We start from the raw sequence: 15,212 nt of genomic DNA, 5'->3' as shown, positions 1-15,212 counted from the left end.
AAACACAGAAGCACCTATGAAACAAGACAGATATCTCAGAAGCCCAGGCCTTGTCATGAGATATGTTAACCTTTCATTCTTCCAAATGCTCCGTAGTCATTCTGCAGCTACTCAGGTTATAGTTAAACAGTTCTTTCTCCTATCCATGTGTGACGTTGCACTCTATATGATTTTAGGAAAATATGCTAATGAGTGTGAATATAATGTAATTAGAATGTGCTTCATGCAAAAGGCCTCTTGTAAGGTATCATTACAAAACTTATAATCTACTGCAGTGGTCCCCAACCTTTCTGCGGGAATAGCACAATACTATTCCCAGACACCCCGCCGCTGAAATGCCGCCGAGAAGTGGCAGCAGAAGGAAGCGTCACCGCCGCAACGCCACTGAGAAACAGCAGTGCTTCTCGGTGGCATTTCAGTGGGCGGTTCTCCACTGGCTGCGCTCAGCGGCGGCATTTCGGTGGCGTGGTGTCCTGCGGGCGCACACAACTGCCCCAGTGGGCGCCATGTTGGGGACCCCCGATCTACTGAGTGTGGTCATCCTATTTGTATGTATCATTCTTGTATTTGAAACTAGAAATATGAAATCTGAGGGCCTATTGTAATTATGCAAAGTGTGGGCCATTAATGGTGGTTTGGAATTTTGATGGCTCCCATCAGCCAGGACAATTGACTGAGGATGGGAATTCATAAGGTGGGAATTCTTTGTCACTCTCTTGGTTTCCATTTAAAAGGAGGGGTGGAAACCAAGAGAGGGACAAAGAATTCCCGCCTTATGCAAAAGATATATAAGGGGGTGGAACAGAACAAAGGGGGCTGCAGTCATGAGAAGTCCCCTAGCTTCCATTAGAGCTGGAACAAGGGCTGTACTAGGGGAAAGGATTGTGCCCAGACTAGGAAGGCATCCAGTCTGTGAAAGGAACTTATCGAAAGATCTCTGAGGGTGAAATTTTATCTGTGTTCAGTTTTATTACTGTATTAGGCTTAGACTTGCGTGTTCCATTTTATTTTGCTTGGTAATTCACTTTGTTCTGACTGTTACTACTTGGAATCACTTAAATCCTACTTTCTGTATTTAATAAAATCACTTTTTACTTATTATTTAACCCAGGTATGTATTAATACCTGGGGGGACAAATAGCTGTGCATCTCTCTCTATCAGTGTTATAGAGGGCGAACAATTTAAAGCTTATACAGAATAAACTCATATACAGGGCAAAACGGATTTATTTGGGGTTTGGACCCCATTGGGAGTTGAGCAGCTGAGCGTTAAAGAAAGGAACGCTTCTTAAGGTGCTTTCAGTTAAGCTTGAAGTTTATGGGACATGGTTCAGACCTGGGTCTGTGTTTGTGGCCTGCAAGCGTGTCTGGCACAAGGCAGGGCTCTGGAGTCCCAAGCTGGCAGGGAAAGCAGGGGCAGAAGTAGTCTTGGCACCTCAGTTGGCAGCGCCAGGGGGGTTTCTGTGATCCAACCTGTCACACCATGTGTTTTAGCAAAAGGCTTGATAAGCCAGAGAAGCAGAAAGTAAGCCAATTCTCCCAGACAACCCTGACACCATATGTGTTTATAGTAGTTTTGGGAGCAAAAGTTCCATTTTTTCATTGCCTAAACCAGAGGTGAATTTCTACATATCCTGGCATCAGGGATGCATGGGTCCATCAATGACTTCTATATAATTTGGGATCCCCAAAGGTTCAAAAGTCATCACTAACCTCCTGTGCATTGCCAAGCTTAATGACCCAGGACAGCAACACCCTCGCAGCCAACAATGTGTACCGCCATGACCAACAAACCTGAAAGTGGATTTACCAACTAGACTGGTTAGTTACTGACTGGTAGCAGCTGGGCATTGCAAGCTTCCCAATGGCAATGACCGCATGCTTCTGCACGCTGAGTGGGCCTCATTGGTATTTCACCACTGCAACTCTAGGACGAGCTTTGCACAATTTTCCAAGAGAGCAGCCTTCCATATCCTGAAGTTCTGCAGTCAAACATCCTAGCTCCGCAGCAGTGTCCTGTCATACCAGTTAGTGCTCATTAGCTGAACCCAGAAGTGGCACTCTACTCTGTGACACCAGCCTAAGAAAATACTTAGAAATAACTGCCCAATTTCATCGTCGGCCTCCTCCAATAGCTGTTTCTGTACAGTATTGTGGTGGTGGTCTGTCTGTTTTGCCACAGACCTGAATGTTGGCCAGTATATCGGGAGCATCCTGTCTGTATGTAGGATGGTCAAGATCATGGTGCTCAGTAGTGCTTCCTCCACGCTGCCTGAGAGCAGTTAATAAAATTTGTTTGAAACCAACAGTTTTGAAAATGGTATTGGCTAGCGATAAGCAAATGAATTTTGCAAAATTATGGAAGGAATCATAGGAGTTTGACCTGACGGCCCAGAATTTCAGAAGGTATCCCATAATCCACCAGGAGAAACAACGTATAATGGTTTGATATTAGCAGCAGAACGTTCTTGGGATACCTGCCCAGAATGCTGTGCACTTTTTAAGGAAAAGCACAGTGTTTTGTGGATGCTATGATTCACACAGGGAAGTCACAGCTTCTTTAGACAAAGCAGTGTGGACTTACTCTTTTGGTTTAATTATACCTGTGTATACTGCAAAAGGTGAGAAAACATGTAGACAGTATTCCAATATGAATGCCTTTTTTTTTTTTTTTTTTTTAAAGTTTAACTTATGTCACTTGGGATAAACTTTAAACTCCCTACTGAAAAAAGCCACTCTTGTACCAGAATAAGTGTGTCTCCTGAGTAAACCGTTCCTGTGTAGACAACCCTCAGATTGATGAAAAATCCTTTCCCCTCTTAAATTGCAGTCTTGTAATGTCTGTTTCCCTGATTCTCTATTCATCAGAGTCTTTAGTGTACACAAGAATTGTATTTCTAGGGTCAAGAACCTTCCAAGTCTTTCATTCTATTATACACCCATACAGTAGCAAAAGGCCCATGCCCAATTTTTTGTGTGCTACCAAGTCTTCCATTTACATCATGAAGTCTTTCTTAGCAAGCTAAAAAATGTTAACTTTGCACCTCAACTACCAAATACAGAATACAGCCAAAGTTGGGTGGGTTTTTTTGTTTTTGTTTGTTTTTTAAACAAGTCAAATCTAAATGGAGACAGCGATGTACAATTAAATGCCACTGGTTTTCTAATGTGGGTTGAGACTGTTCATGGGATTTAAAATTCTAAGTGCTATCAGTGGCAGATTTGAAAGGTAAGTGGAGCAGCAACTGACTTAACCAGCATTAACCTGAGTAAAATTAAGGTAGAGGTCCCCATTCAGCTGGGCTATAACGTGCTACATTATGTAAATGAAAGGAAATAGTTAAAATTTCACTTATTGCCCTAAAACTTGCAATTTTTGTGAATAACATGACATTGGAATCTATGTGTACTATTTGAAATTATCTTCGTGTTTGTTTTGTGTGTGAGTGTGTGTGAGCTGTCAGCTGGTCTTACTGAACTTTCAGAAATACTCACTAGGCATTTAAAATGCAAAGTTCATCTGGGTTATATATAGTTCGAAAAATTCTGAATTACAGTGTAACTACTAATACTTCATCATGTTAATTGAAATCCAACAGTGACACACACCACTTCTCAGCACAGATTCAACAGCAGCATTCCATTGTTAGGTCTGGAATTACGAAAATGTCATTGGTTTAACAAAAAACAAAAAATAATTTTTACTATTTTAGTACAAAGTAATGTAGATCATTAAAACTAAACTCCATTATCAATACATTATTTGATCCAGTATCACTATAGTATTAATGGTTTTCCTCATTCTAATAAAGCGCGCCATACAGTCATTAGAGCAAATCAGTGAGGCTGTGATATATTTATGTCAGCTAAAAGGATCACTCTGTTACACATAAAGCATTAGAATGAGCATTTTCAGTGTGAGGAAGATAATTTAACAGCACACTTTTTTCAGAATATTAAATACATGAGCATTAAGATGATTTGGGTAATAACTGCAAAACTTTTCAGTTTCTTGAGTAAAGAAGGAAACCGCTTTAGTTGCTATCCACTTAAGTATGATACTTTTTTATTCTTCTAACCCTTGAAAGTATCCTCAGATTTTAAAGTCACATTGAAGAAGTTGCAGATTAATCTTTTGAAATACCATTATTATGGCCATTCTTAATTTAGAGAAATCAACTTTTTTCTTGTTTGCTTTCCCTAGGAACTGTAGCAAGCTCTCATCAGTCATCAGAATGCAAAGGAATTTAATACAGACTGTGTTTCAGCTGGCACATCGGACATGTTTGGTACCACATCGCACTGGTTTCCTTCAACACTTAAATGGGAAACCAGTCTTGCCTCAGACTGGATGCAAAGTGGTTTTGGCATTGGGCCCTGAAAAACAGTGTCTCCATGCATCTGCTACACTGTATCTCTCAAAGGAAGGAAAGTCATTGGATGTATTTTCATCCCAACCAGAAGGCACTCACCACAAAGAACAAAAGGAAGAAAACCCTTTGAAACCAGCTAGTGATATACCCCAGGGGACCCCTGTAGAATCAAGTTCTTTAGAGCCTGATCCATTACAAGACAAATCAATTAGTCTCTTTCAGAGGTTCAAGAGAACTTTTAAACAGTATGGAAAAGTTATGATTCCAGTGCATCTGTTGACTTCCAGTGTATGGTTTGGATCCTTTTACTACGCAGCCATGAAGTAAGTTACTGATTTGTTACAAGATCATTATTGCTGTGAATCTGAGACAAATATATATAAGACCATCTGCAATATGGATCTTATTATGTGTCAGAAATTACCCAACTTACTCCATCAGCAAAAGGAGACTCCATGTCTTTAGTACTAAAGCCCAAGATTGTTAATGAAAGTCTGTCTATACCAAATACTTTATCTTCATTTGGAAGGAATGTAATTGTCACCAAAATAAAACAATGCACACATCATAGGTCCCGGCTTTCTCCGGGCGCAGGGGGTGCTCAACCCCCTGCTCCACCCCAGGTCTCCCTGTATGGTTGCGCTGTCTGCTAAGCCACAAAGCCAGCCATTTCACATGTTACCTTTTAAATATAGTTCCCTCCCACCCCCCATCTTTGTGTTCAGAAGCTTTTTGTGAGAGGGACACAAAGCCTTTGAAGAATTCTTTGATCCTTTACTATCTTCTTTATCTTCCATCCTCCAGTAGGAACTGGGAACCAAAACTTCCAGTTTCACCACGTGTTTGGTGGTCTAGGTTAGACCCATTAGTAGAAACTTAAGAAAATGTGTCATTTGCTTCTATTCCTCCCAAGAAACTAGTTTTATCACTGAGATTAGTTATCATCTCTCTCCCCATACTTCTCCAAAACAATGTGGTGGATGAAAATGTATAGTATGGTGACGCTTTGTTTCTGGGGTTTTATTTAAACTAATTCTTTTCTTTTTTGGACCCTCACAAAAGCACTGGGAGTGTCAGGTGTGCATGGAGTATGCAGCACTTACTAATACACTCCAGTCCTTATTTGCAATGCCCGTGCTATTTCAGGTCTGGACATCATTTGAACAGACTGCCAGACATACATACATGTTTGCATATGAGCTCTGGATACCATCAATCATCCTGCTTTTTCTGTTTTTCTTGTTAGTATTTGTACATCTTGTAATAAAACTAATGTATCAACGCTCCACAACATCTACTCTCGTCTAGCCACACTAGATCTAATGTGAAATTGCTGGATCCCAAAGACTTACAATGGTGTGTTTCTGTTTTGGAAACTCACCTTGACTGGAATAAGCAATATTCATGTCAGCTACAAGATCAGTTTAGATTAGAGGGAGGTTTTATTAGTCTGTGACTTTTGTTGAATTTGAGTAATTGTTTATCTCTGGACTGTGCATGTTGCATATTTAATAATAGAAGACATGAAACAATGATAGTTTGTGGCTGGAAGGATGGGCCTTTGACATCAGAATGCATTATGACACAAGTGTTTGTTTTAGTTTCTCTAACCAGCTGGCATAATTGCCCTTTCTAGGAGCTATAGATCCAAATGTCATTCTAAATTTAGCCCATCTCAGAGTAATAAAGGTCCCAAGCTATTAAAATATTTTGCTTTGGATGGATCTAAGTTGATGCTCACATCCAGACATTTTAGACTGAGTACAGTGTAGCTAGTTTGTCTGAGTCTTTAGTTAGCAGTTAAAACAAACGTTTGACAAATGGACACAGATGAAAACATTTAATTAGAAACTAGTGAGAAGCAGAGCCTCAGTATATCATACTAGAAAAGCAGAACATTCTTGAGGTGAAAAGTAAGTTGGATCATGAATAATAGTTGCATAGGGCTAAATTATTCAAGTCTGAAGTTATTTATCAACAAATTTAAAAGGGGCAGTGTCAACATATTTAGGCCCATCTTAGTTTTCTAATCTGAGTCTTCTAATACTTAGTAGTTAACATTTTAATGTTTAACGCTGAAAAAAGCCACTTTCTTTTACAGAGCAAGAGTTTGGTAACACACTATTTCCAGTACTGTATTTATTCCTTCTGATACTGATAATGCACAGCATAAGGACTAAAACGCTAAAATAGTTTAGAGAAGTTGAAAATTTTGCTGACTACGATAGCATACTACTTATAGAACATCCTGTACAGGTAATCTTAAGGCTTTCAGTGACGCTGGCAAAACTAAATGTTAGAACAATAGTTCTAAATATCGGAGAATCCATTTCTTGTATAATTAATTGCATATACTCCCATTGGCTGGGAACGGCGAACCGTGGCCATTGGGAACTGCAGGGGGCCGTGCCTGCAGATAGTCAACGTCAGCAAAATGTCTTGCCCACCACTGGTTTAATGCCTCTGGAGAGGAAATGTGAGGGACTGGAACCAAGATACCTCGTTATGGGGGTAGGCTGCAAATTAATCTTAAAACAAACAAGTATATTGTGTTCTCTGTCTCCATCTCTTAAGGCTTGTCTTCACTGTGGGGTAAGTTGACCTAAGTTACGCTACTCCAGCTACGTGAAAACGTAGCTGGAGTCAACATAGCTTAGGTCGACTTACCCCGGTGTCTTCACTGCACTGCGTCGATGGGAGACGCTCTCTGGTCGACTTCCCTTACTCTTCTTGGAGAGCTGGAGTACCCGAGTCGACTAGAGAGCATTCTGCCATCGATTTAGTAGGTCTTCACTCGACCCGCTAAATTGATCCCTGCTGCATCGATTGTGATGACCGGCACTTAGTGAAGACCAGCACTTAGATTGAAGCTGGTTCTCAGTTCTCATACGAACAGAGCCTTCACAGTTTATATCAATATGACTTTTTGTCTTTGCACCAGTGTATCTACTTACCTCCAAATATACTAAATAGGGACAGAAGCAGTTTGATTAAGCAGTATCTCAAACCATCAGGTCTAATTTATTACTTTCATTTCTTCAAATAATGTAAAAATCTTGTTTGTTTACATGTTATACAAACATACCAGAAAATCTATTTAAAAACGAGCATGTTGCTTAGATTAAGAAATGCTTTGCTGAATGAAACTACCATTTTGAAATATAACTTTTTACCATTAAATCTAATAATGAAGAGAAATGATTTTTTTAGTACAATTTACAAGTTTTAATGATCCTTTCAAACATCTTCCCATTTTTATGTATATCTTTTTTTCTTTGATAGAGGAGTGAATGTCGTTCCTTTCCTAGAGTTCATTGGCATACCAGAAAGCATTGTAAGCATTCTGAAAAACTCTCAGAGTGGATATGCATTAACTGCATATGCAATGTATAAGGTAGGTACCATTATAGTTAATTGGTTCTGACGTCGCCCAGTGGTCTAAATAATTCTATTAGATCAGAAAAAATTAGCGCTGTTCTCCCTCTTAATGGTTTAGACTTTTTAAAATGAAAGTTTTAAACCTAAATATTCACATTACTCAGGTTAAAAGGGTCATCATAGTGCTTTTAAGCACCTTTGCATCGCAAGAAAATATTCCTAAACTGGTATTTTTTGTTGTTGAATGGCTGTTTGGTGTTCCCTAGAAGTGGTGACAATCCAATGTAATACCTCTGTTTTCCCTGTACGTAACTCACACAGCCAGAGCATGACAGTTTAAATGCTTTGAGTTCTTCAGGTGACAGTGCAATTTTTTTTTCTACTGAATGTTTTCGTTTAGTACTTATGCTTTCGTCACTGACTTAGTTGGGATTTAATTGTCCAATTGTCCTAATACAGTACTTAAAGATCAGATTATGTAGATCTAAACCCAGAATAAAATATCCAAAATCTGTTTGCTTTGAACAAAGCACTACGGTGCTTTGAACGTGTAAAGTATTGTACAAGAGCTAAGTATTAACATCTTTATTTGTGATACGTTGTCCTTTTGTTGTGCATATATCTGATTGTTTTAATGCGCTTTACTAGTTATGTATCTAACTTTTATCCTGAGTAAAGTGGTGATGAAGTAAAGGCACAGACACTTGCCCATTTAAACAGTTTAGTATACTGGTGCCTATAGAAAGTCAATGGATGTATGCATTTAAAATATAAAGATTTTATAATAAACACAACCTATTCTTGGATTGGTATATAGTATATATGTGTACTATTGTCCGGAGATTTGGCTGTGCCAAGTATATGTACATTTCTTGCATTGAGTCCAATCCTGCTTCCATTGAAATGGAGGGCAGTAGGATCAAGTCTGATGTAAATTTAAGGGCCATGTTTTAAAAAATACTCATCTCCTATCTAGGTCCATAAATGCAGGTGACATTATGAAAATCTGGCCCTGTACCTACTCAGAGTTGACTTATTATTTAACATCAGGTGGTGGTGTCTTGAGGCCAACCACATCCAGGCCCCATTTTGCTAGTCACTTGTGCAGACATATTTAAAAGATAATTCCTGCCCCCAAATAATTTATAATCTAAAATTGTGTGCTAGTAATCTTTTCTGAGGATCTTTGCTTTTTGGAAAAGAATATTAATTTGACCAACTTTATCCCTTCCCGTTACATTTCCTGCCTCCTCTGTAGATGCTCACGTTGTGGGGTAACTGCCAAGTTCTCCCAGTATTCTTCATTTTTGGATATTGGGTTAATATTTCCCTGTAAAGTAAATACCCTTTTTAACAAGACGGTTTCATTTAACTATTAACTAGAGGCTAGATGTCATAGAATCCCAGAAGGTGGTATAGAATGTATAAGTATTAAAGGGGTTTTCTAAACAATTTTTATAAACAGTTGCCACTGGTTTGATAATTCTATTTAGTAAGCAGGAGTCCCTTTTAATTATACATAATCAGGGGCCTGGTTTGATGCAGACTAGGACTGATTCTGCTTTGTTGCTAGAAAACAGTAGAAAATACAGTTTACGTTCAGTACTAACTTATCTTTGCTATTGTAAACTTTATGAAAAATGAATTGGCATTTAATCTTACATCACCTTTAAAATATTTGTTTTGAGTGTTTTCTTGTAATGAAACAGATTCTTTCAGTCCTACTTTGCGTGCTGGGTTATCAGATCATCCTGGTGGCTGCTTGCCATTTGCTTTCTTTTATTTTTGTTTTGTTTAAATGGTATTTAAAATATTTTTAGGAACTTGCTCTTTTGTTACTGGGTGCAGTGACTGTCAATAACAAGATAAATTATGACTTCTTAAGCCCAAACAGAAAACCTATCTGTCTTATTCCACACCAGTGTCTAGCCGTAGTAAAAGTGACTGGCCTTCAAAGCTTCTGTCAAGTCTTATAGCATTGTTTAGTATTTTCCAGTAAGGAGCAATTAACCAAAGTGAGATTATTTTAAAGTGAGAGACAGATTCAGAGAGTATTTATAAGTAGCTAAAGAGCTGCCAAACCTTCAGCTCTCGCTGAATTAGGAATTAGTATTTGTCCTCCCACTTTTATTTCATGATGATATATCATTATGTGGAGATCAGAGCTGGGAACAAAGATTTGGGTAGGAGAAGAAAAGGAGCAATAAAGGATGAGAGATTAGACAGCACAATCCAGAGGGTTCATTTAGACCTTGTTTTCACTATAGCTTTGTCTACACTGGTACTTTTGTCAGTAAAACTTTTCTGTCAGAGGGTGAAAAAACACATCTCTGACCAACAAGTTTCACCAACAAAGTACCGGTATGGACTTTCTTGGGCAAACTGGTTGTGATGTTAAACAGCTGCTGTATTTCATCCCAGAAGTGATACATCTCAGGGGTGCATGCAGTTATGCCTCATTGGTATATCTCTTCAAACCTGTAATACTTGGGATACTTCAAATGAAAGTGTGTGTATGTGAGAGAGAAAGTGCCTTTCTGAAGAATTCCCTTCAGAATGGGTTAATTTATTTCCTTATAACTGGAGCTCCTTTTTTTAAAAGTTGGAGTTGACCAATATAAGCTTTTTACAAAAATGGAGAAATTTTGTAAAGAATATCCAATCCCATTTACACATAATTTTGATACTTTTTTGGTTTCCTTTAAGATTGCAACTCCTGCCAGATACACTGTAACTTTAGGAGGAACATCCATTACTGTCAAGTATCTTCGTAAGCATGGCTACATGTCCACGCCCCCTCCGGTAACGGAATACCTACAGGATAGAATGGAAGAAACAAAAGAGCGTCTCTCAGGTAAAATGGAGGAAACCAGGGACATGATTAGTGAAAAAATGGAAGAAACAAAGGATAGAATAACAGAGAAGATGGAAGAAACAAAGGATAGGATAACAGAAAAAATACAAGAAACCAAAGATAAAGTTTCATTTAAAAAAAGAAAAGAATAAGAAAATGCTCAGCTTTGGTTGTGCAAAACATTATGCAATTTAACCCTTTGGAGCATCTGGATATGGACTTTCTGCTGAGCTTTCATTTGGCTGGGTGGAGAATATCAGTGTTGGAAGGATTAAAGATTTTTGTAAATTCTTTAATGCTAAAGTTCTTTTAAAAAGAAAAAAAAGAGAAAATGAATCGAGTATTAAAAATTTATATGTGCAATGGCAACAGTGGTGGTCAGTTTTTTGTAAGTCGAGATGCTTCTCTAAGATCCATAATATTATTCTGGCCGTCAGCTGGGAACCAGCATTGTGTCAGACTGGTTCCTCCATTCCCTGGGAATACAGATTTCTTTTTGAGAGAAAGGAGTCCTCTCCTTTTCAGTCATATATTATATATGCAGTGATCTCTCTCTAACCACTGACATTTCAACTCTGAGGCAAACCGTTACCACTGATGCTGCAAGTGAGTGAACTAATGGGCCAGATCCTTAGCTAGCGTAAAATGTCATAGCTACACTGGCTTCAGTTGAGTTAAAACAGCTTACGCAAGTTGGGGATCTGGATCTTTGTTTTAAAAAATGTCTTTAAACTTTCAAAAGCCTTTCAACTGAAAATTATAGTAAGATGAGTTAATTACAGTAGCCATGTATACTTTTGTTTTTATATAAAGTTGAATTACAATTGAGAATGTTATAGGATTGAATAAAATGTACTGACTGTAACTGCATATGGACTAAAGCATAACTGATTCATTTTCATCCAGAATTATGCTGTAATTTACTGAAGGTGTTCCGCTTTGTACTAGCTTGCAATAATAAAGATGAAAGGGAGATAAGTCTGCACCTACTGATGGCATATAGTGATAATTTTTAAAAATATAGTGGTGGGCCCAAATGTTGCTCACTTACTTGAGAATTTTCACGGATGTCATTAGGACTGATAACACAAATAAGCAGGAATCTTATCAGACACTTAAAACGAGTTCCCCTACACACTCTTCTGGTTTCAGATTAACCTAAAATTGCTCATTGGAGTAAGGGTTTATGCACTGTTCCTGATCATCATACCAGGTCTGTTGCTGCAACTGTATAAAATCTGACTATCGAGGCACCATCATTTCATGACTCATTTGGCCAAAATCTATATCGAAGCAAGAGAGGGGAGTGAATTTTTTCTGTGTGGTGTGGGCTTCTCCATTATTTCTGTTAAAAGTATCACTTTGGAGCAAGAAGATGGCCTCCACTACTTCTTTCACAAAGGTTTGTTTTTTAGGGGGAGAAGAAAAGAGAGCAACGTTGCAGGATTGACTGGGGGTCAAGGAGCAAAGAGCAGCTCTAGTTTAATCCAATGTCAGTTCGCTTTTGCTTTGTTTTATGGTTCTGGTAATATAAGTGTTCTGTAAACAGTGCTGTCATGATTTCAATCTGCCAAACACATTCAGCCACGTTCTATGTCTGCTTAAAGTGTAATTTAAACCTTCTTGTGCCAGGGCAAAGCAGAGTCCCCTAGAATAACAGAGGGGACAGTAACTCCATTTATGACAATGTTATTTGGTGGGACAAGTGTCCCAGCCTGTCCATGAAGGTAGACTCCCAACTGGCAGAAAACCCAGGTATCATGAACTTTTCCAGGACAGGCCACATTGTCGTCCATAAATCAGCTTCTGTGTTCCACAAGGGCCTACATAACAATGGAGTAGGACCCTTTGCAGTTTGTCCTTATGTGCTCTTTGAGGAGGGCAAACTGTGGGCACATCAGTGGCCCCAGTACAGCTTGGAACTCCATTCTCAAAACCAGCAATTCCATCAGGGATACTGTTTTTGTCCACCACCTGTGGGTAAAGCAGGTACCTGATTGTGACAAACCTCTGCCACCAGTTGATTTTTCAAACACCAGCCTGGTTAGGAGTGGCCTTGTACCAGTCTGGGGTAGCACATTTCCTGAGAGTTATAGCAATCCGCTTCTGGAGTGACATGTTGGCTCTCATGCATGTGTTGATACTGGAAGCTTGGGGTAAGTGGCTCAAAAAGCTCCAGGGATGTAACTTTCATCACCAAAAGTTACGAAGTCATTTTTGGTCATCCCATGTCTGCTTGACTATGTGATCCCACCAGTCTGTGCTTGTGGCCCTGCTCCAGAAGGAGCAGTCTACATAGGGGCCACCAGTAGCTGTCCCCAGCGGCATGAGCCAGTTGGAGTCTGCCATGCCTATATCATTATCCCCTTCATCCAACGGGTGCCTTTGGTAGGTCAGAAAACACTGCTGAAATGTCTGCTAGTGCTTCATGGAAGCGCTGCCTGTTCCCTGAAACAGGTGTGACAGCCTAAGCCAAAGTTCTTCAAAGGGTGTCTTCTCCATGTTGCTGGCTTCAGGGTCTGGAAATGTGCAGACCCAAAAGATGACTTGGCAGCGGGTGTTGGTGGGCTGTGACAACTTCCAGCTAAGTGCCACGGGCTAGACAGTCAAGTTTTCCCACAATGTACCACAAATATGGCTAGCGGGGCTACAGCTGGGGAGGGTGCTAGGAAGCCTAGGTATGCTGGCTTGACTCAGCTCTGCATAGTGTAGACAGCTGAGTGTAGGAAGGGGAGCTGGGTCCAGAAATTCTAACCATAGGGTCAGTACACAGTATGAATGCTCAAGGGCAGGCTTACAAACACCAAGACCTTAGTCTTACATTGCAGTGTACACATACCATTAGGGCTTGATCTTGCCCCCGTTGTAGTCAATGGCAAAGCGCCCATTAAGAGTGTAGGATAAAACCCTTAATCTTGGCTTCACCAGCTATATAAAGGTGACAATGCAGTAATCAAATAGTATCTACCTCACAGGGGTTGTGTGAGGAACATGGCCAGCAGCTGATCGAGGGATGTGATCATTCCCCTCTATTCGGCATTGGTGAGGCCTCAGCTGGAGTAGTGTCCAGTTTTGGGCCCCATACAAAGGATGTGAAAAAATTGGAACGAGTCCAGCGGGATGGCTGGAACACATGATTTATGAGGAGAGGCTGAGGGAACTGGCATTATTTAGTCTGTAGAAGAGAAGAATGAGGGGGGAATTTGATAGGTGCTGTCACCTGAAAGGGGGTTCCAAAGAGGATGGGTCTAGACTGTTCTCAGTGATAGCAGATGCCAGAACAAGGCGAAATGGTCTCAAGTTGCAATGGGGGAGGTTTAGGTTGGCTATTAGGAAAAACTTTTTCACAAGGAGGGTGGGGAAGCACTGGAATGCGTTACCTAGGGAGGTGGTGGAATCTCCTTCCTTAGAGGTTTTTAAGGTGAGGCTTGACAAAGCCCTAGCTGGGATGATTTAGTTGGGGATTAGGCCTGCTTTGAGCAGGGGGTTGGACTAGATGAGCTCCCTTCCAATCCTGATATTCTATGATTCTAGATCTTTGGGGCACAGGATAAAGTGCTATGGCCACGTTTTGTTTTATTAAAAATTAAATTTTCCCTTTCACAGCTTTGAACAGTGTAATTGCTGGTCATAATTTTGTACTTTAAAAAAAAAAAAACCTGCAGGCCAGCTATCTTCCTACTCATGCATTTGAAAAACAGACTCAGCAATGATATAACACTATCATTGCAAAGCACATTCACTGGATTAAGAACTGGCTAGCTGATCTATCTCAAAATTAGTCATCAATAAAGCAGCAATAGTGACTGACAGTGTTTCTAGTGGGATACAACCGGGTTTGGTAGTAGGCCTGCCAGTAGTAGTCAGTGAGCTGGAAGTAAATATAAAAGCACTGCTGATAAAAGAAGTGTAAGTAATGATAAGGCGAGGGCACTCAGACAGAGCCATTAGAGCACGTGGTAAGCTAGGCACGTTCAAACAATGTCTTTTTTAAAAAGCTAAATGGATGGCGGGAGCAGAGACTATCATGGAAAGCAGTGACTGGATCTAGAGGTCATAGTAGACAAGCAACAATGTGTGCACCCAGAATTATGCTATGGCAAACAGGACTAATGAAATCCATGAATGCATAAGTAGAGGAGTAGTGAACAGGTGTAGGAAAGTGATTTTTACCTTCCTGTATGGTGTTAGTGAAACAGATGCTAGAATACTTTGGAAAAATTTGAGATCTATTTTCCTGGTAGGGGGGCATCACATCAGTTGACCTGTTTGCTACAAAAGACAAGAACTGTTTGGCTTCAGTGCTGGCTGATTGACTAATGCCTTTCTATTGAAATGGAGATAAGGCCTACAGTATACCTTTCCCTAATTCCATTGATCCTGCAAGTCATCTTCAAAGTAAGCAGGATCACACCAAGATTATTCTAATTACCTGGGCTTCATCAAAGCTAGTCAGAACTTTGCAGCCTCTCAGTGGAACTTCTACAGCCTCGCCCAGATCAGCTCTCACAGCATCATGGGTCGGTCCTACATCCAGGCCCCCAACAGCCCACGCTAATCAACCAGGGCCACCTTTAGGTAAGTGGAAGCATTTTTCTACTTCGGGC

At 39.9% G+C, this 15,212-nt stretch overlaps 1 protein-coding gene across 2 annotated transcripts in view; it reads left to right on the top strand.

The window, feature by feature from the left end:
- Positions 1-11,590, top strand: part of FAM210A (family with sequence similarity 210 member A) — a 31,469-nt gene extending 19,879 nt beyond the window's left edge. For both annotated transcript variants that reach the window (XM_073331686.1, XM_073331685.1), the window contains 3 exons: positions 4,205-4,696; positions 7,656-7,767; positions 10,458-11,590. In XM_073331686.1, the coding sequence (XP_073187787.1) occupies positions 4,236-4,696; positions 7,656-7,767; positions 10,458-10,757 (873 nt within the window). In that variant the 5' untranslated portion in view covers positions 4,205-4,235 and the 3' untranslated portion in view covers positions 10,758-11,590. The remainder of the gene's footprint in view (positions 1-4,204; positions 4,697-7,655; positions 7,768-10,457) is intronic.
- Positions 11,591-15,212: the final 3,622 nt, after the last annotated feature.

Source organism: Lepidochelys kempii, chromosome 2 (assembly GCF_965140265.1).
Source record: "Lepidochelys kempii isolate rLepKem1 chromosome 2, rLepKem1.hap2, whole genome shotgun sequence".
Taxonomy (NCBI): Eukaryota; Metazoa; Chordata; order Testudines; family Cheloniidae; genus Lepidochelys; species Lepidochelys kempii.
The sequence above is the reverse complement of the archived record's forward strand: the minus strand, read 5'-3'. Positions and strand labels throughout refer to the sequence as shown.